The sequence below is a fragment of the Ciconia boyciana genome, chromosome 3 (assembly GCF_034638445.1).
Source record: "Ciconia boyciana chromosome 3, ASM3463844v1, whole genome shotgun sequence".
NCBI lineage: Eukaryota > Metazoa > Chordata > Aves > Ciconiiformes > Ciconiidae > Ciconia > Ciconia boyciana.
The window spans coordinates 78,788,587-78,808,594 of NC_132936.1; the positions used below are offsets into that span (position 1 = coordinate 78,788,587).

At 36.6% G+C, this 20,008-nt stretch overlaps 1 protein-coding gene across 3 annotated transcripts in view; it reads right to left on the reverse strand.

Moving 5' to 3' along the window:
• Window positions 1-1,870: 1,870 nt before the first annotated feature.
• Window positions 1,871-20,008, reverse strand: part of PDE10A (phosphodiesterase 10A) — a 198,326-nt gene continuing 180,188 nt past the window's right edge. For all 3 annotated transcript variants that reach the window (XM_072856234.1, XM_072856233.1, XM_072856235.1), the window contains exons 19-22: window positions 19,869-19,980; window positions 16,265-16,345; window positions 12,155-12,243; window positions 1,871-6,483 (exon numbers count right to left, since the gene is read on the reverse strand). In XM_072856234.1, the coding sequence (XP_072712335.1) occupies window positions 6,366-6,483; window positions 12,155-12,243; window positions 16,265-16,345; window positions 19,869-19,980 (400 nt within the window). In that variant the 3' untranslated portion in view covers window positions 1,871-6,365. The remainder of the gene's footprint in view (window positions 6,484-12,154; window positions 12,244-16,264; window positions 16,346-19,868; window positions 19,981-20,008) is intronic.

The window sequence follows — 20,008 nt, forward strand, 5'->3', positions numbered from 1 at the left end:
ACTGCTTCTAACATTGATGGTAAAATTTTCAAAGGCTTCTGACAGATATTGACTCTCTTAGGTGCTTCCGAAAGTTTCTTTTTTTTTGCTTTTTTAAAATTTTATTTTACAAGCCCTATTTTTTCATTTCCATATGCTTATTAAATAGTATTTATTAATAACTTAGGTTGCTTCCATAAGCAGCATAAAGACAGCTCAAGGAACAGAAGTAGCTCTACAAACATCATATTCTCAGGTATACAAACCCTATATTCACAGGGTTTACATTGCTGTAAAAAAGAAAAAAAAATTAATGCCAGCTGAATGCTAACAGATGATGTGGTTACAATCATTAGCCCTTCCAGCAATGTTACAAACCAAAAAAAACATGGAAGGAAAACTTTACCCGGTATAATTCCTTCTTTTCCAAGTTCTTGAGTCTCAGGTTTCCCCTTTCTTTTAGAAGACTTTTAAACAACAGGTCTTACATACACACCAACTACCTTCTGAAGCATTTCTCTGTAACTCATTCTTGATCCAGAGACAAAAGATCTTCATCTTCCTAAGCAACATCCATGGTACAGGTAGCTCTTCCTAGAGCACTACTGAAACACAAACTTTTCTCCCTAATCTGAGGAAGAGGGACTACAGATTGAGGAAGGGGAATTTGTCCTCAGTAATTGTCTTCAGCAAAATAAGTACAACAAAGTAATCTGCAAGACTTGTTGAGCAGGTGAAATCCATTGAAGTCTCTGTCCCTTACAACTTACTCAAATCAGCACAGGAACTTACAAAGCACTTGGATACTTTCAAATAAGTCTAATTCAAAGTTCCTCAAAACCAACAGAAATACTCCTTTCCTCCCCAAACTTCAACAAGCTTTAGTTAAGGTGCTTTTACATTTATATTTTCCAATATCTGCAAGGGAATATATTCAGGCCTTGATTTTTGTAAGTCTCTGATTATGTTTTTCAACAACAAAGGGTTAAAAGTTAAGGAAAGCATACCGACTGGGCAGTGACCATCAATGGTAAATCACCATGCTGTGCTACCAGAGCTAAGTCTGCATGACAAGACGAAAAATATGAAAAAAGGCATGTGACTGACTGCCAGTAATTTGAAAAGCTTGACCAGAAAGTCATTAATTGACTTCAGCCTACAGTTCCTTGCCAACAATACAAAAACAGGTGGAAAGGACCAAGGTTAATAGTATTCACACAAACATTTCTCTTGTATTGCCTGAAAGCTTTTGCCAGAAAGTTTGCCAGAAAGTTTTAACTTCAATGAATACACCCTAAAAAAATGCATTAAATGTCAGTGCAGTTTCTGTTTCATCACAAAAGTTAGCCCTAGCAGTACGTCCCTTGCAGCAAACAGACCTTTCTGGAAGGGCTGGTCACAACAGCATAAACCCAGGTATAGTTTGTAAAACTTGTTTTTTACAACTGTATGCAGTAGTTAAGCCGAAGCAGTTGCCTTGGAAACCTGTTTCTGGCCAACTCGTCCTAGCAATGCTGAGTTCCTTCAGTGAGGAGGGAGACCAGGAACATTTGGAGGCCGTCCTGAGAACTAGAGACAGAGCTCAGGTTGAACTCTCTATCCCAAGCCCAACATCCTTCTCTGAGAATGGAAGGGTCATGCGGAGTCATAAAGATACAGGGCCACTTTGAGGTCTATAAATGGCGAATACCCTGTCTACTGAGCATGAACAGTGCAAGAGATCTTTGAAGCAAATCAATGTATTAGGTACTGAATTATGCTTTGATTCCATATCTCCTGTGGATTACTTGCGGTATAAACACACACATACACACACACACTTCCCATCCCTCACTTCCACTCCCAATAATAGCAAAAATAAACATGAAAAATAATATTAAAAAACTCTGTATTCAGTAATATTCACACCAAAGTATATGTATAGATATAACCATTAAAATTATGAACATTTCTAAATATACTTTATGTATCATACATATATTTATATGTATAATTACATATCCACAGAAGTAGTCTTGCTGTGCTAAAGCCAGCAGTAAAAGCAAAAACAGGTTTCACAATAGGACACCCATATATGCATATGTACTGGCTGTTTGGTTTGTGAATTTATTTACAACTTAACTATATCATAATAAATGCTTACTGTTCTATTGTACAAACGTAATAGTAAAGGTTTAGGTTTGTTTTTTAAATACAAAGACTGCAAATGAATACATGAAAAAAATTACACACCATGTACAGTATTTATAATTTATAAATGCAAAGTTAAGACCTCTTTAAATTATTGCACTTGCATATTTTTTTGTTTTTTTACAAAGATAGTTTATATGTATCATATATATATATGTGTGTGTAAATATATATATATAAAACAAATTTTTCAGCTCACTAAATGTAGTAAAGTTGAATGTTGTTACCTTGAAGTTCGTTCTTCTTCACATAACAGCCCAACCTGAATTTTGAATATATATGAATCTACTCTACAAATCAGTTTGATCCACCCTAGAAAGCAGTCCGTTATTTTAGGTTTTTTGACAGAGTATACACCCGTATTACAATCGAGCACAGTTTTTGGTCAGAAAGCAAAATAAGAGTTATGATGTGCCTTTGCTAGATTGGGATATATAAACCTAAAGTTTGAACATGAACTTCCTTGTAGTAGTGTGTAGAAAGCTTTTTCTGTGTTTAGAATGAACAAATTAATTGTTCCACTTCACAGAACTGTTCCTATATCACAGTGTTTGAGGCAAATGCATTATTTCAAAAGGGTCATAATTGTTTTGAGCATCTAACAATCTCTACTTTTTAACATGAATAGTGCTATTTGCTATCCCTACTATTTTAACACTAAATGCTCTAAATGCAGTCACAGCAAACTGATAACACTGCTCTAAGTTTAAACACACGAAAGAAGTCTGTGCCACATAAAAAGATGAATTCCACACTGCATGTCCCCTCCAATGTAAACATGTTTTATCATATACTCCAACTAAAAAAACGTATTGCATTTCTCTAATGTAATAATTAAATGGCCACTTATAAAAAAAACTGCCATGAGTTGAACCATTACAGCAGAAGGTTGTACTACTGTACAAAATTCATAGATTAATTATAACAGTGGACTTTCTGTCAGTGCTGTAATAAAATATGCAACATCTCAGATGAGTATCATTCTATGTCAACTATTTTTCTCGCTTAGTGCATACTTTTCAGGCACCACTTCATAATACATTAGAAATGCTCAGATATGGCTTCGAACAGTCCTTTTACTTCACCGGGCTTAGAAGGGAAAAGCAATTGGAATTATTAACAAAAATAATGCAGTTCTGGGAGTATAAAGTCTAACAGTTCTCGGAAAGGAGAGATTTGTTAGGTTTGTTATACATTCTTATTGATCTTGGGCAAGATCAGTTTTAGCAGGATAAAAATGCAAGGAAGAATGGCTTTTGGCAGTTTAACTTAATGAGCCAGATGTCTTACAGATCTAGATGTCTTGTGAGTTCAAGTTCAGAATTTTGAACACTTAAATCTCAACATGTTCTTGAGCCATGAAATTCAAATGCAGCTTCAAAGTTTTAATTTTTGGTGGTTTTGACTTTGGAAGTGCGGATATAAGTTTGTTTCTACAAAAAATTTACGCATCTGAATCTGCACTCTGTAAATGCTAAGACAGACTAAATTTGCTTAGAAGATACAGCCCGTTGTGGCTATTTTTGTTGGTCTAGGTGCTAACAAAGAGCAACATTTTGTCATGACCTTTCTCCTTTTACAAAGGAGGAAACCAAACCAAACCACAACCATTGGAGCCAAAATTTTTAACTCTAATGGACATTATGCTATAGCAAACACGTATTTTATGCAGTTTGGATAGTTCTGTATTAGAAACACTACCTGATTGACTTGAGACATTAACAGAACAACTTATTGCCAATTTGACAAATTTGTTAGGGAAACATGTTCTGTATCAGTACTTACAAACTTCAAAACATAAAATATTATGCGATACTGACACTGCCAAATATTTTGAATGGTAAGTAACAGAACTAGTGAAGTTATCTTTACTGTCAATGAGTAAAAGAGGAACTAAAGGCTTTCCATAACACAGACACAGTGTGATAAGGAATATTTTTGCAACGCTTGTAAGATCAGCATTCAAAGAGGGAGAATAACAGCAAAGACACTTAACTCATGAAGGAAAAATATTCCATCCAGTTGTTGGGGTATCTGAATTTCAGAGAGTATTTTTGCAGTCACCATAGATATGGATAATTTTCATGTAAATATTAGGAACTGTGGATTGTGTCTCAAGTATTTAGCGGATGAAAGGTTGCACCTACAAGACTTAGTTAAAACAGAACTGCTAGGGAGTAAAGCAGAGGACACAGCATGAGATACTATTCATTCTACTTTGGTGTAATTGTTTCCTGCCATTTTTTTTATTCCAAAATAGTTTGCTGTGGTTAACAATGAATTTCTGCACTTAGAATTGGCAAAGCAAACTGAAAAAAATTATGGGGTTGCTGCTAGGTAACCTGTATCATACAAATAAGATAACTTCATATTGAATTCTCAACCTCTGGGATATCTATGTACTGCAAAGGCTTAGGTGCATTTATACATTATGCGATTATGTATCACATACTGTACACATGTACAGATACTGGTATGTGCTCGACCATAACAGAAGGCAAAACTCAAGAGTCCAAGTCATTTACATGAAACCCGTAAGATTGGATGCTTATTAGAGCAATACAGGTCAACAGACATGAGATGGAAATAGAGAACCTGTCTTCTGTTTTTAAGTCACTACTATTATTTGTTGCAGTTACACAAATGGCCATGTTATCATGGAACCACTACAAGACTGTATTATCTGTGAAAAAGCATATAATGCAGTATAGGCTGTATGTGAAAGGTATGCAAAGACTGTGTTTTCACCTACGGTGTGGATCAATATGAAGATTTTTTTCTTATTATTTTTATGAGAAAGATGAAGGCAAATTAAGTGTTGTTGAAACATACTCTATACAATTGCACTAAATTTAAAAGAGTGGCATTAAATGTAAGGTCTTAAAGTCTGTGCATAAGTTTGTAAGGCTGAAGCCTAAGCCAGCACAGAACTGTAAACACAATATTTTAGAGTACTTTTCTTCAGTCAGCTATTCTTTAATTAAGAAAGGCAGTTCTAAGCCTGGAAATCTTGCTGAACTAGGGGAAAAAAGCAAACAGACAAATAGAGAAATTTCCTAATTTCACTCATTGTGGGATGGGGGAAGAAAGCAGTAGAAGACATGCAGTGTTACTGTGCAACACAAAAGCTAGTCAATACAAAAACATCTTTGATTTATTGTGATGGTACCACAATCCCTCTTATCAGACCTGACTTTTCTGACAAGGCTTTTGTTCCTAGCAGATAGCATACTTCAGGTATGTCTCTAATACCTTTTAAAATACAACTCAGCAGGTAGAAATAAAAATGATGACTTTACTTAATTGTGAGCTAGGCAAGGAAATATTTTCTGTCACATTTAATTTTTAATCTGATACTTCTGTCACTATGGATACAAAAACCCCAACCTGAAACTCTCTCTCATATTGGAGGTAAATATCCAGTACTTCCAGTGTTTTAAGGGAGGAGTTGTCTAGGTTTATAAATCATTCTGAAGAACAAAGCACCATCACTAGTTCTTTCAATGTTTGCCTTGTGAGTCACAGACAATTTGCATCATGATGCTTAATGAAGTACTTTAAACCTTTAACCTGAATGTTGGTTTTCCTTTAGTTTGCAGCAAGAGAATTCACTGTAACCTAAGCATGAATTATAGTCTCCAAGGATTCTGCTGGAGTTCAAACTGATTACAAGTAGATCACACATAAACATTCACAACAGCAATGGGTATATTGTTCTATTTATAGCCAAGAACTCCCAAGTGACACTGGTGTTAAAGCCAGCCACAGTACGGTATAATAAAAGTACCATTGAAACCCTTACTAGAAAGATACAACTTAGAAGTACCCCGTAAGATTTTTTTTTTCCCCCCATGAGTTTTAAATTAAGGCCTCAGCAATGTAGCCCATGAGATAAGGCCAGTCTTTTATATTCACAAGTTGTAAGTTCTCTTTTGATAGCTGATTCCAAAACATCTGGGTTGTCATTTCCCTCTGTTCACGTCGTGTCACTGGTGTAGGTCAGGAGATTGGCTGCCAGAGTCATTTAGCTGAGGTAACTCCATGGGTGTTACCTTCCTAGGCAGATCTACTTCTTAGTTAGCATTTTGTAGCTTTTCTTTTTCCTTTTTTTTTCAAATAAAAATGAAACAAAACAGAAAACAACCCCCAAAACAAGAAGGGATGCCTTTCGGGTTAAAGAAATTTGTTGCTGCTGTTCAGTCATCAATCTTCACAGGAAGTGAATCTGAAGTCCCAGGAGCAAGGGACTGGGAGGGAATCCATATAGAGGCTTCCTCACCTCTTGTTACTTTCTCCCATTGGTTGAGATTGTCCCTGGAGATGCAAAAAAAGTGAAAGAGGTAAAGCACCGTTCTTAAGTTTACTAGGATTTCTTCCTAACAATACTGTCTGCTGTACTATACTTCGAGATGTAGCTTTATGCTGTATATAAGTACCTGTATGTCATCAAGCTTTTATCATCTTTACATTATTTCATCCTTTACCTTCAGTTATCCCATTTTGTAATTCTGTATGGCTCGTATACATGTTGACTACATATAAGCCTACAGCATACCTTCCCCAGAAGGAGCCCTGGAACTAGAGGCTAGCACCTGCTTCCATTACAAATTTCTAGCCCTCATGGCTGCAGAGAAAACCCAGCTGTGACCCAGCAGAGACATGCCTGCAGAGACTCTGAAACAGCAGTCGGGAGACAAGCAGCCTTCGTCACTTCAGCCTTCAGGGATTTTACCACAGCATACTTTGGCCCTTTTCAAAACCACCACAGAGATCAGGACTTTTGCCAGGAAATATCCTTCACTGGAAACCACAAAAGCACATTAAGCCTTCTGAAACTCCTGCACATGGGCTGCCTGACAGTGTATAAAATGTTGCATGCCAACATAATAGTATCAACTTTCAATTACTAATGTGGTGATCATACTGTCAATCTACTGCATTTAGAGAGTGCGCCCTCCTCGAGACAGAAGGTTTTTTTAGTGTCTCACAGCCTGGCCAGCCCCCAAGTCCATGTGTTGGTTCACAAGCCATAAAATGATGAGAAATTAAGCTGGTAATGTTCTAATGATCTGAAGGGAGTACAGACCCATAACCTTATTTGCTGTATACCAGTACCACTCCAGTGACTTGGAAGTCTACGCTGATGATACCCAACAGCGGACCATACTTGCAACCTATGGCCAAATCTAGCATTCAGTCTTCAAAGACACAGAGAAAGAGAGCAAGCTCAACTGTTTCAAGTTCATACTATCAGATACCTAGTTACTAAAACAACAGTTCTTAGATGTCTTCAGTAAACAAACAGGATGGTAAAAGCACTAAGGTCTTACATGCTATGTGTCATATTATCGGAATTTATGTGGCAGAACTCTTCTGATTTTTATGTCACAGCTTTGCTGAAACAGTTGATAAAACAGCAAACAATGAGCTGAAAGCACAGCAAACAGGTAAGAAGAGAAAATGTTGCATTTTCTGGGGATGGGGGAAGGCAGGATCTGATGGAGCCTACCGAAGAAAGCTGGTGCCCTCTAGGGGAACACCTACACCGTTTTCTGCAGGCAGATGGAAACCTGCTCTGCCAGTGCTCCAGGCCAACTGGAAGTCATGAAACCAGCATTAACATGGTGCTGAACCTCAGCTAATACAATCAGGCACTAAGGATCAGCAAAACTGAACCATCACTATTTCTAGGTCCCTTTCCTGAAACTAGGAAAGTAATGAGGAGAATTGCAGCCAAAATATTTTTAAATTATATCAATTTCAGCAAGAATTGGGAGACCTGAAAGCACATGGAAAATTGTTTAAAATTATTTGGTCTGAAATAAAGGAAAAAATTAATCACTTAACTTCATCCTCAAAATAAATATACTATCATAGATTTGCCACTTTGGTAGGCCTGAGTACGTGAGCTACAAAACACACATAGGACTTATTCTGAACACTGTAACACAGGTGGCTGGTAGTTTTGATCTACACAGAATGACAAGAGAGTATTTAAAAATGTGGAATAAATTACCGGACAAGAAAACCTTCTAGATTCTTAGCTGCTACCTTACCTCAGGGAAAGCTGTGACTGACTTTTTTTTTTTTTTTAAAGATGCAGATGATACAATTCATTTGCCTTTGTGCTTCCAATGAAGCCCTGGCTCCTAAGTGTCTGGAATAAAAAGGCTCTCAAAATGAAAACCTTGATGCTGACATGCTGCCTTGGCTGCTTCTGCTGCTATTATTTGCAGCTGGTGTCTGTGTTCTAAACAACTCAAGGACACAGCAGCTTAAACACTGCGTTCCAAGAACAAGCACTACTGGTGAAAGGGTGATATCAAAATTGGTTCAGTCAGCAGCTGAGGCAACACCAAACAGGAATGAGGCTGTATTCCTCTCATCACACTGAATAAGTTACCCGTCAAAAATAAAGGAAAAAAAGCGTAGTGCAAAATCAGCTATTTGAAACACTCTGGAGTAACCTAAACCCTGCAATAACATACATTTTAGTAACTGGGGAGTTGAAGTTAGATCTGTGTTCTTGATTTCCTATTCTGCACCTCCAAGTCTGAACTCTCAATGCTTCCTTCCTCAAACAGACAGCAGAGGGTAATTTCAAGGCCAAGATAGAACTATCAAACTGCTCCTCAGAAGAATTTATGCCAGGGTGTGGATTTGCAGGAAGCTCTTTAGTCTTACGGAGATCTTAAACCCCATCCACACATCTATGCCTCAGTTCTGCATCAGTACAATCTAAATTAAGGAATGCAGAAGAGCAGGGTGGGGAGCTGTGTCTGTTCAGAGCTGTGCCCAGTCTGGAGATTGTGCCAGTGTAGCTTTCAGAAGTATCAGTATTATAACTATAATTGGAATTCCAAACAACAAACATAATTTCTAGAACAGAAAAGTTCATATAATCTCTGCCAGGAATCTGATTGATTTTACTTCAGACATCACACCTTTTGCACTCTTGAAACCCACTCTTGAAAACCCACTCTTGAAAAGAAACCCACTCTTGAAAAGATGTTCATGCTTGATCTTCAGAAACAAGGAGAACCTTTCATCTAGAACACATATATATGTGGGTGCTTGATACTCTACAATTCAACTTTAAATCTCCTCAGCTGAGTACTGAAAGATGGACCTTCAAGTATTACAAGCCACTTTTGCAAATAAGCCTCATTTGGATATCCATGTGGCTAGAAATCAAAAGATATGCATCTTCCCAGGACCCTGCTCCTGAAAAAGATGCTGTGCAGTCTTAAGCACTCAACCTAGCCTCTCTAAGCCTCAGTTCCCATTAAGTGGAATAACAATGCTAACTTCTTACCAAAGCTACTGGCAGGCTTATGCAAATGGTTCTACAGTAAATACAAACCCATTCTTAAGAAAGACCTCCCATTGGATTGTGCTAGTAACAGAACTTTCCTGAACATACAGTGCTGAGGATACTTTATTAATCATATAGACTCTGCAAGACATTTGCATGCTAAAAGCATATAGATGCTGATTTGGAGAGTAAAAGTACACCCAGATGTTGACAAATAAGTAACACAAAAGAAATAAAAAGTTTCAGATATGTAAAGCAGTTTGACAATATTTGTTAGCTTGAGTAGAAACAAGTAAATGGAAAGACTCATGATAAACATTACTGCATTTCTAATGGTGGGTATTACATTTGATGCTGTTTAGTCCATGTAAACAGTATAAAACCCTTTCTGACTGAGAACATGGTTACGCAAAGCACAATCTGTGTTCCATTTACATGGATCGAATAACAAATCATTTAGCTTTCAGCCATCAATACAGCTGAAGCAACATGCCTTCAAGCAAGGATTACAAAGAGAAAGAAGTTAGAAAACTTCCAAGATCTCAGACTACCTCTCAGTAAAGCAGTTGGATGACTCATGACCTTGTAAAGACTGAAAGGATTACAAGCAGTTCTGTAGTTTACTTCATGTTCTCTGATTTCACACTGAAAGCAACTCCTCTTTATTTATCAGAGTACACACTATTCAATTATCTATAATCAAACTATCAACACGTATGTATTAGGTCAACACAGCTCAGGGAGTACACATACCTACCCTGTACTGTAACTCCGAATTCCAAAACAGGATTTGGACTTTGATACCATTATGATAGTAACATACTCTACAGCATTTTGAAACTAGAGAAGAGTTTAATGCTATATTGTAACTGATGGAACCACTAAAATACGCACTTCGGAATATTTCCACATTATTCAATTTAGGATAACAAATCACTGCCTACTATTTACCAGACATTGTTACTTTCATAGTTTCTAAGGACGAAAGACACTACTATAAGGATCACCTATCTTGACTGCCTGGAAAAGACAGGCCTTGGCAATTTCATCACAGTAACTGTGCCTCAGACCTGCATCCCTTTTACCTCTCTCTTTTAAAAAGTATAGCTAGCCTTGCTTTAAGATCTTCAACTGACATTATTCCAAATGCTAAAAAAGACATTCACCGTATTCCTTGGTTGAACCTTTGGGCTTCAAGTAGTCTTTACCTGCTAAATTAATAAGCTTTGTCTAATCAGAAAACATACTATGGAGACAGTTACAGATTTTGATAAAGTCATTCCCTTGGATAAACTAAATACATTAGTCAGATTTTTTAGTCTCTCACTACTAAGATCGCAAAACATTCTTTAAGCTCTTTCTTAATCTTATTTGCTAGTGTCTTTATCTACTCTTATTAAAGCACAGACACTGAACAGGATTCCAGCTGTAGCCCCATTAATGTAATAACTACAGAGGTATAGTCTCTAATCCTACTTAATATTCCTTCCATATCCATCTAAGGGTTGCACAGCCATGCCCAGCAGCGGGGCCTTAGAGGCAGCTGACTATTAATGATGGCCCCTAGATACTCACTGTTTTAGTAAGATAGTCCTCTTTCGCACTGGTACAGACCTACGTATTCTTCTCATAGCTATATGAAATAGTGTTTGGGTGCGAATGAAATTATTTTGCTAACAACTACATTAAATTTCACGGCGTTTTGTATACAGTGGGCAGCCTTCTGTTACTTCACAAAGATCATTTAGCCCACAAGATCAGGGAAGTGACAGAGTAGGTAGATCTGCCATACAGGACAAAGAAAAAGTTCAATGCAAGCTAGAATTTAAGGACCACAAGAGGAAAAAAAGATTATGAGAGAGGCGCTAGTACGCGCATAGCAAAACAGGCCTCTTTTCCCTGGATGCGACTAAAGATTGCTGGCATTTTATGAACCAACTGGTTTTCCTTAGAGAATACTGATTAACCTGAAACTGGAACATTTTCATGATGCATACTGGTTTCAACAGAAGTTTTGTCAGGAAAGATTGCTAAGGTCCAGGATATAATTATTGGACAGAACTACCTACAAAGAGATCCTCCATCATTCCAGGGTAGAAGCAGCCAATTGGTTAAGGACCCTTGACTCTCCTCCAGAAGATCCCAATCTATATCCCAACTGATTGATAGGGCAAAGTTACATTTGCCTCTCCCACATCCCAGTGGTACTACCCTTATGCTCCTAATTACTGAATATTCTGGGGATCTTTCTTTTTCTGCTTTTTAATAAACATGTTCTGACATGAAATAAAACCACATGCCAAACCCACATTTTTTTAATCTTAGCCAATCTTAGTTGTGAGAACCATATTGAAGTAAAAAGGACTGAGAGGGAAATTGCACTGAGCCAGCCTAGACAGGGATACATAAGCACTGAACCTGTTTCTCTCTAAATGCTTTTGGTGTCAAACACATTTTAATCAGCTGTGCCTGTAGATCTGCACTGGATAGTCCCAGCCAGTAGTTATTGCCTCTGGGTTTCTGCATAGATTAATGCAAGATGTGTATCCCTGTTTATCTGCATGCAAATTCTAAAATTCAAAGCCTGTATTTCCAGACAAACTTGCAAAGTGTGTTTGCTTTTTCTTTTACCAAGCTACATGCTATGCAAAAACTTGCGCATTTACTCACCTGCATGCTCGGAGTAGTGGCCCAGTTGGAGGAAAGATCTGTGCCAGTGTGGTGTAACATGGGATGGCTACAGCATTGTAGAACCCAATCTATGAAAAACAACAATGAAAGAATAGTTAAATGTTGCCAAACTACAACACTGAAAGTTAACAGCCAACTAGCTCAAAGCTGTTGACTACTTACTTAATTGCTACTTATGTTAGCACTTCTTAGTGCTGCATCTCCTCTTAATATCCAAATGCTTTAAAATGAAGTACTAACAGTGAAGTCTCTAGCAATTACAAGTTGCTTACATGCCTCTCTTTTATGACTAATATGGCTGCTTCAGATAGGATTTTCTACAGGACCTTTTATTATTCAATTGATTCAATTGATTTGCTTAGGATCTGTCTGGCTTTTTGGTCTCAGTAGTGGCAGGAAGTAGGTGCAGATGGCAGAGCCACTTCTGCAAACATTATTCTTGTGATGAAATTTTTTTTTTTAAAAAGGAAAGTTGTGCAACGTTGACAAAATTTGGTCAGATTCTGCATTGTTCTGATGTCCTACAGAGTATGTATTCCATAGCGTAATTTACTTGAGATGGCAGGGGCTTTGCACCTTTGGAAAGCTTCTAAAAGGTGTGCACTGTGATCAATAATTGGTTTGCAATTTCTTTTCATGTATGCAGTTCAGTGATATATTTTTACCATTATCATATAAATCTATTTAGAGAACATCAAATGAGTACCTTTTTAATGATATCTGATTCATACAGGCTTAGGGGCCTATGACAGCTACCATGTCACAGCTGAACTGTCATGACACAAGGGAATTTTTAGAAAATGTCACTTATATATTAGCAAGGATGACAGGTTAAATTCAGATCCATTATAACATCACTCATTTATCCCAGACTCTCATGACAGTTACAGTAGTGCACTATGCACTACAGCAGTCCCTTTCCTTGGGCAGTGTTTTTAAACGCCTTTTAGTGAAATACCATGTATTGTTCTGTGACAAAAGCATTTGATAATAAGTCTCTTTTTAACAGTCTATACATTGGCCCTTATTCAGTAATTGAAGAGCAACTCTTGCCCTCACCTCCATCAATACAGAGATTCCTCCCATACTGCTATGGACTATAGCATGTAACTATAGCATGTAGCATATAGTCCATCCTTTAAAAAAAACAAGATACATTTTCTGACCTGAGAACCCAATGGTCTGAGTTGAAGTAATCATGATGTAACTGATGGAAAGAAACTGCAGCTGGTGAGAAGGCAAGACTGCACACAGCTGTGACGTCTGTTCATCAACAAAAAGTTTGCTATTTTGCATAGTGCATTGTTTTCTTCCTACGTGTTCTTTCTTGTGTTTTTCTTTCATGTTTGTTTGTTTTTAAGGGGGAGTATTTTATTTCACTGGAAAATAGCAGATTACTCCATAGCTATCAAAAATTAAAATGGGACTTTAGGTACAGTCACACTGTAGACTTTCTGACTCAATGAGAAGTGTGTTGCCATTGCAAAACATAAAAGATTTCAACCAAACTAAGTTCATCTGCAATATATTCCAAACAACCTTCTCTTTGGAACCCCGGTATTTAAAATAAAATGTGTCCTTTAAGGTCCTGAAAGCTTTTAAGTTAAAATGCACATCAATCAAGGAATAAAAACCCTAAAATGCTCAATGGATTTAGGTTTTGAATAAAGCCAAGCTAACTAAAAATATTTGTTTGCAAAATCTTCCATTTCTGACCAGAGCAAACTCATACAAATCCCCTTTGTAAAAGGTTTAGGTTATCTGAATAAATTATTCCAGACTGATTTTTATGTTGCTGTGGCTAGACAGAAAGCCTAGGGTTCACCCAGATATGAGCAATCTATTGAATTCACTGCAGGAAAGGCAGTATATGTATATCCTAAGATGCATAAGAAGGAGGAACTAGAGAATATCTTTTGTTTCTGAAATAAATTGTTCCTGTCTCTTCAAATTGTGCATCTTAAACATACTGCTAGCTTTAAGAGCCGTAACTTTAATGATGATAATGATGATAAACCTTTTATTTTCAACCTGAAAACTGTATTTCTGGGATAAGCTTTGAATGGCTGAAGCACGTGAACTATTCCTTCTCTCTCCCTTCATTACTCAGGATGGCTTGACTTGTTTATCAAAAGGGCTTTCAGGTCACTGCATAGTTTTGGTGCTTCTATTTTCTTCACAGGTTCCAAAAGGAGGGGCAGAAAAGAGGGTGCTGGGATCCTTGCTGAGTCAGGAACAAATCTGCAGTGCAGGCTCCACAGTACAAAGACACCAAACTCAGAGACCTTACATGAGTTGTGCTGCAAAGGGTGTAAAGCACAACAGAGACCAACTGATCCAGCCACCCAAGTGAGAGGAAGAGCTAAGTACAAGCTGTTCTCATCAAAGATGAGTACTTGAGGCAGAAGTAGGTTTTTTCAGAGATTACGTGCTTATACAAATCCTCATTTCCTAAACATCATTGGCATTTAAATAAGGTATTAATGCTTTAATTAAAACCCACATTAAAATACTCATTAATGCTTTTTGTTAGAGCCCAAGGAAATGGACAATGCTTTATTAAATTCTTCAGTCTCTACATAAATATAGGAATGGTTACTTTCACAGAATTATATATGTCCTAAATCTCACATTTTGCTGTAACATTGTTGTAAGATACAGCAGCTACAACTATACTACTGAAGTTGGTTTTTAACGTCCTATTTTGCTTAATATTTTACTGTTGTACTATTAAGAAGCATGAAACAGAGCACAAAGTAAAAAAGAACCTGATGAAGACAGTACCTGGAGCAATACTTACTGCGTTTTAAAGAGAAAAAAAATAGCTTATTTCTTAGATCTGTGCTTTCACCCCATTAACAATTCTTTCACAAATGCCAAGATGCCTACATGCTATAATACTGTGTACTTTTCAAGATATTCAAAGATAACTAATATAGTGTGTGGAAAAATAAACCAAATGCAGAAAAAAGTTCCTTCTCTTTTCAGGTTTATACTAAACACACAAATTTAGTAAATTAATGGCTAATTCCTTACTGTAATAAAGGTAATAGTTTTTATGCTAAAATATGACAGAGCATATGGAGTAAAGCGTCAGAATATAAACATTTCCATAGTCTTGCTTACCAAATAATTAATCTAAAGTGATTTTGTGATATTTTGTAATTTCTAATTTATTTTAAATATTGTTGTTAATTTCAGAGTTCATGAAATGCTTTGTGAGTGCTACCTACTGACAATTGAAGCATCAGAGGCCACTGAAATAAAAAAAAAACCTTACACATATATATATATGTATATGAATGGACAATGGACAATTTAAATTTCTTTTTCTCTGCTCAGATAATCAAAGGACCAGCTACCTTTTTCGTTTACCCAAAAAAGTTAGTTCAAAGACCTTTTTTTCCCTCAAATTTATGTTTACAAAATACCAATTTTCCCTAGGGAAAGCATAAAAAAGCAGTCATTTCTGCACATTTGTGCACAGGAAAATAACTACGCAAAGACTTTGAAAAACAGACAATTGAGGCTCTTAGAAATGCACCCTTTATTGCTTATCCTCAAGAAACTCTTCACATTATTCTTTTTTTTTTTCAGGAATGTCAAAAAGCAGTGTTTATAGATATTAAAAAAACTAATGAAGACATATTGGTCTAAAATTACAAATATTTCAAAATCTGAACCTGGATATTTTAATGAGGTACAGGTGATGAAGTTCATTTTGCATTCAGGATAAAACAGTGAAACCTTTTTAGCTAAGTGGTGAAGCAACCACTTACTAAGTTGAAAAAGTGTTATTGATACTTCTCAAAATTGTAGGTGATTGTGGTTTTAGCTAGAGTTACAAGTACAAAGAATGGAACAGGTGACAACAGCAAAGACCACATTGCCATTTGAGTAATCTCTTTGAAAACAAGTTTTCCACTGCTACTTAAAAAAGTTAACCCTGCTTTGCATGCAGAACATAGCATTCAGCAGCCCACATATCCTAACGTCAAATTAAATATTCACTAATATATAAAATGTTTTTTCCATACATGTTTTATTAACACTGTAAAACATGTATGATTTTACAGAAAGAGTTCATACCTGACCCTGAGGGACTTCATCCTTCTTGTCTCTGTCCATCATAGGAATAGGTTGAATACCCGTTTTCTTCATTTCATCACCCTGGACAAAAGCAGAGAGATATTAGGAAAACAAAAATCAAGACTACTGAGATCTGAATTTCCATCTTCTATTGTATGTCAATCTAAAAATCCAGAATTTAAAATAATGTGTGGTACCAGTCTAAGGCAATCTCAGAAAACTGCCTAAGGAGGGGCTCATTTTATACAGTCACCTAAATGATAACTTAAGTAGCAGATCCTGAACGTTTTTGAGTCAATATACACACATTTTCCTTGTTTCCAAGGGTGTCTCCATAATAAAAAGCAACTGGAAGAATAAAACCAAAGAAATCGGTTCATTCTATTCTGTTCCATTCATAGTTAGTCTCATCTTTCAAAACATTACCTGTTTAAAGCACTATAATACAATGACCAGTAGAACACAACTCACCCATCCAAGGAAAAGCTGAGTAAAACAGATGAACTTACAATGTGCCCTCTTTGTCAACAATCCAGTCTTTTTGACCATGCTGCTTTGAAGAAGCTGCCTGTCAAACAGCCTTCTTTTCTTTAAATACATTATCCCTCTACATTCATAAGAGGAATACTAGGAAAGATGCATTATATCCAAAGACCAGATATATATAATGTACAAGAGAAAACTGTCTCCTTGTATTTCACCCATTACCAGCACAGCAGCCAAAACACGTTTCTGAGCACTATACTGGGCCTGAACACAATTATTCCTTAAAAATCCGTAAGCAGCTGGCTACTTTCTGTAACAAATTGGAGTTTTCCAAGTCTTATGCCTCAACTGCATTGTCAAAACACCACGGATGTTTAATCTTGAGGTTATAAAGGCAACTACAGCTGTAGCAGTGGTTGCTTTTTGGCTACTGCTCATGTCTGAGATTCCTCAATGATAAGAACCTCAACACTAAACCATTTAGCATCATATGATTTTAAGCTCTTTGATTAACGTAATATCAAGTGCCTGAGAAACACTTGGAGTCAGAACTTTGAGGAAGCTGTCTAGCCTCTGACTGATTATGCTAAAACTGAACAAAGCTCATATTTATGTTCATCATTTCACCTTGAAAGAAAAAGGTATCACAGAATGGTTTGGGTTGGAAGGGACCTCTTGGGAACATCCAATCCATCCCACACCCCAGCAGGATCAGCTAGAGCAGGTGATCCAGGACTGTGTCCAGTCAGGTTTTGAATATCTCCAATGATGGAGACTCCACAGCCTCTCTGGGCAACCTGTGCCACTGGTTGACCACCCTCACGGTAAAAATGTATTACGTTTAGATGGAACGCACACACTAGAAACACAAGTGTTTTCTTGTGTTCAGTATGTGCGAACACATATATGATACACTGTTGTAAAAAATATTGCTTTTATCTTCATAGTTACGAACATGATCAAAAAGTTGAAGTTGAAATTTTAAGCAAAAAAAGTTTGTATCATACTTCCAGCACAGCTATAATAAGTGGCTTATAAGTCTCTTAAAAATACTGCAGAAAGGGTTTAACAACTGTCTAGTGTCTCATATCTCAAAAAAAAAAATCACAGCAGACAAATCTGATACAAACTTGTAATCCTATATAATTGATCAGCAAATTTATTATTTTGCTTGAGTTGTAGCACTGTGGGAAAGCTTCATGCTGAGTGATATCAAGGTAGATCTTAGCTGAAAACACTAGCTAGCTATAGTGGCCTTTGTTCAATGAAAAAAGATCAGTGTGACATACAACAAAACTGCTGCAACCTTTTCTGCAGTTACTATTTTAGTTAATGATTACACAAAGAAGAAATATTATAAAAATGCTCTGATTAAATCATTCAACATATTAAAATTATGAACTCAAGTAGTAATTAGAAGCAACATTCTATCCTACTTTTAGAACTGGAACATAACCATTCAATCTAGTCAAATATACTTTTCTAGAATTTACCTTTTTTCCCAATTAAGTAACAATTTCTGCAGTGAAACACAACCTAAACTTTCTATTGGTTTAGCTTTCCCAGGATTTTCTCTATATCTTATCTCCAGCTTTCCAATTTCCAGACGCGTTTAGACCTGTAGCTGGATTTGTCAGCCATCCTGACTGGATCACAACATATCCAACTTGTGCCATGTATCAATTAACCTCTTAAAGAGGATTCAGTAAAACACCAATTACAGAATTCAATTTCTGTCAATAACTTCTAGTTTACATTTGCTCCATGAAGTGTAACAAGCTCCAACAAGATCCACTTTTATTAACTTGTCCTTGGATTACAAAACAGGTTAAAGTCTGGGCAGGCTCAATTATGTCCATAATTCCATCTGTACTATTGTTGAGTAGGAAAAATCAGTTTGATCCTTCCCTCTCCACTGAGTTCACATGATTTGCCCTAAAAAAGCCTTTTTACTTGTAAGCGAAAAAGTTGAGTATGTAATCAGTGAGGCACATCAACATTATACCTCCATTATACCACTCATAAGAACACTCACTTTCCAGCACTGACATTTTAGAAAGTGAGTACTGAACTACATCTTTGAACTTATACTGTCTGCATTTTTCAAATATGTTTTTGTAGCCTGAGCTGTTCATAATTAAGAGAACGAGAACATGTGAATACAAAAAACACCCACAAACCATGCACATCTTGAATTTCATAATGAACATGCAACAGGCAGGACAACAATCTCCACACTATATGCATGCTACATCAACTCTGTGGGCCTGATTTCCATTTTACACCTGTGTAAAACAGAAATAAGCCCACTGAATTCTGCAGACTTCCACAGGGCATGTAACACAAAAGAACAACATTTTATGATACACATGTGCAATAGCAGTTCTGAAAATACAGTGTATCTTCTAAAACTGCATAATTCAACTCTATGCAACACTGTCAGAATTTATTCCTTATCCCTAAAGTAGTCACTTCCACTTCAAAAATTAAACAATTAGAACATTTACTCCTCAGCATAAGACACATGAAAGATTGCATCTTTATTTATGAACATGATTACATCAGCACAGCTCAATGCCTTGTTTCAGTATATTATTCAGGAGATTAAAAAATCAGCTCTCTCTGAGACCCAGTCGTTGAGCTGGCTCACAAAGAAGATTCAAATGATCGGATCAGAACAATTTTAAAGCTTGTCATATTTGCTTTAGCATTTCCTGGACTCATACTACATCTTTATAAGTGTGTTTCAAGGCAGCTGACCTGGAAGTTGGTTTCATATTTTGTATTTCTAGAATACAAATAGATCCTTCACAAAACTACAGTTAGTGACTCAAAAAACCTTACAGATTTTCTTGTGTGTTCTGTTCCTCGGTCACTTTATGTTAGGACATACTTTCTAAATTCATCTTTAACAGAGAGAAAAAACACCGCCTGAAAATTAGGAAGCTAACTCATCTCTGTAAATAGCTTCAGAGTAAACAACAAAACACATGCATGCACCAATGAACACTCTTTAAAACAAGCACGCTAAAATATCAATTGAAAATTCCTTTTTTTTCTTTCTTTCTTCCTGGATACTTCCATTTATAAAGAGAGTAAACAAAAGAAACACACATACCTCAGCCCAGAACTCTGCATATATATCATTGGCTGTCAGTCTGGTAACTGGCCACAACTTTGTTACAGAACACAAATCACAAGCCGTCATCATCAGACCAATCACTCTATCTCTAAAATAAAATAACATTAAATTGTAAG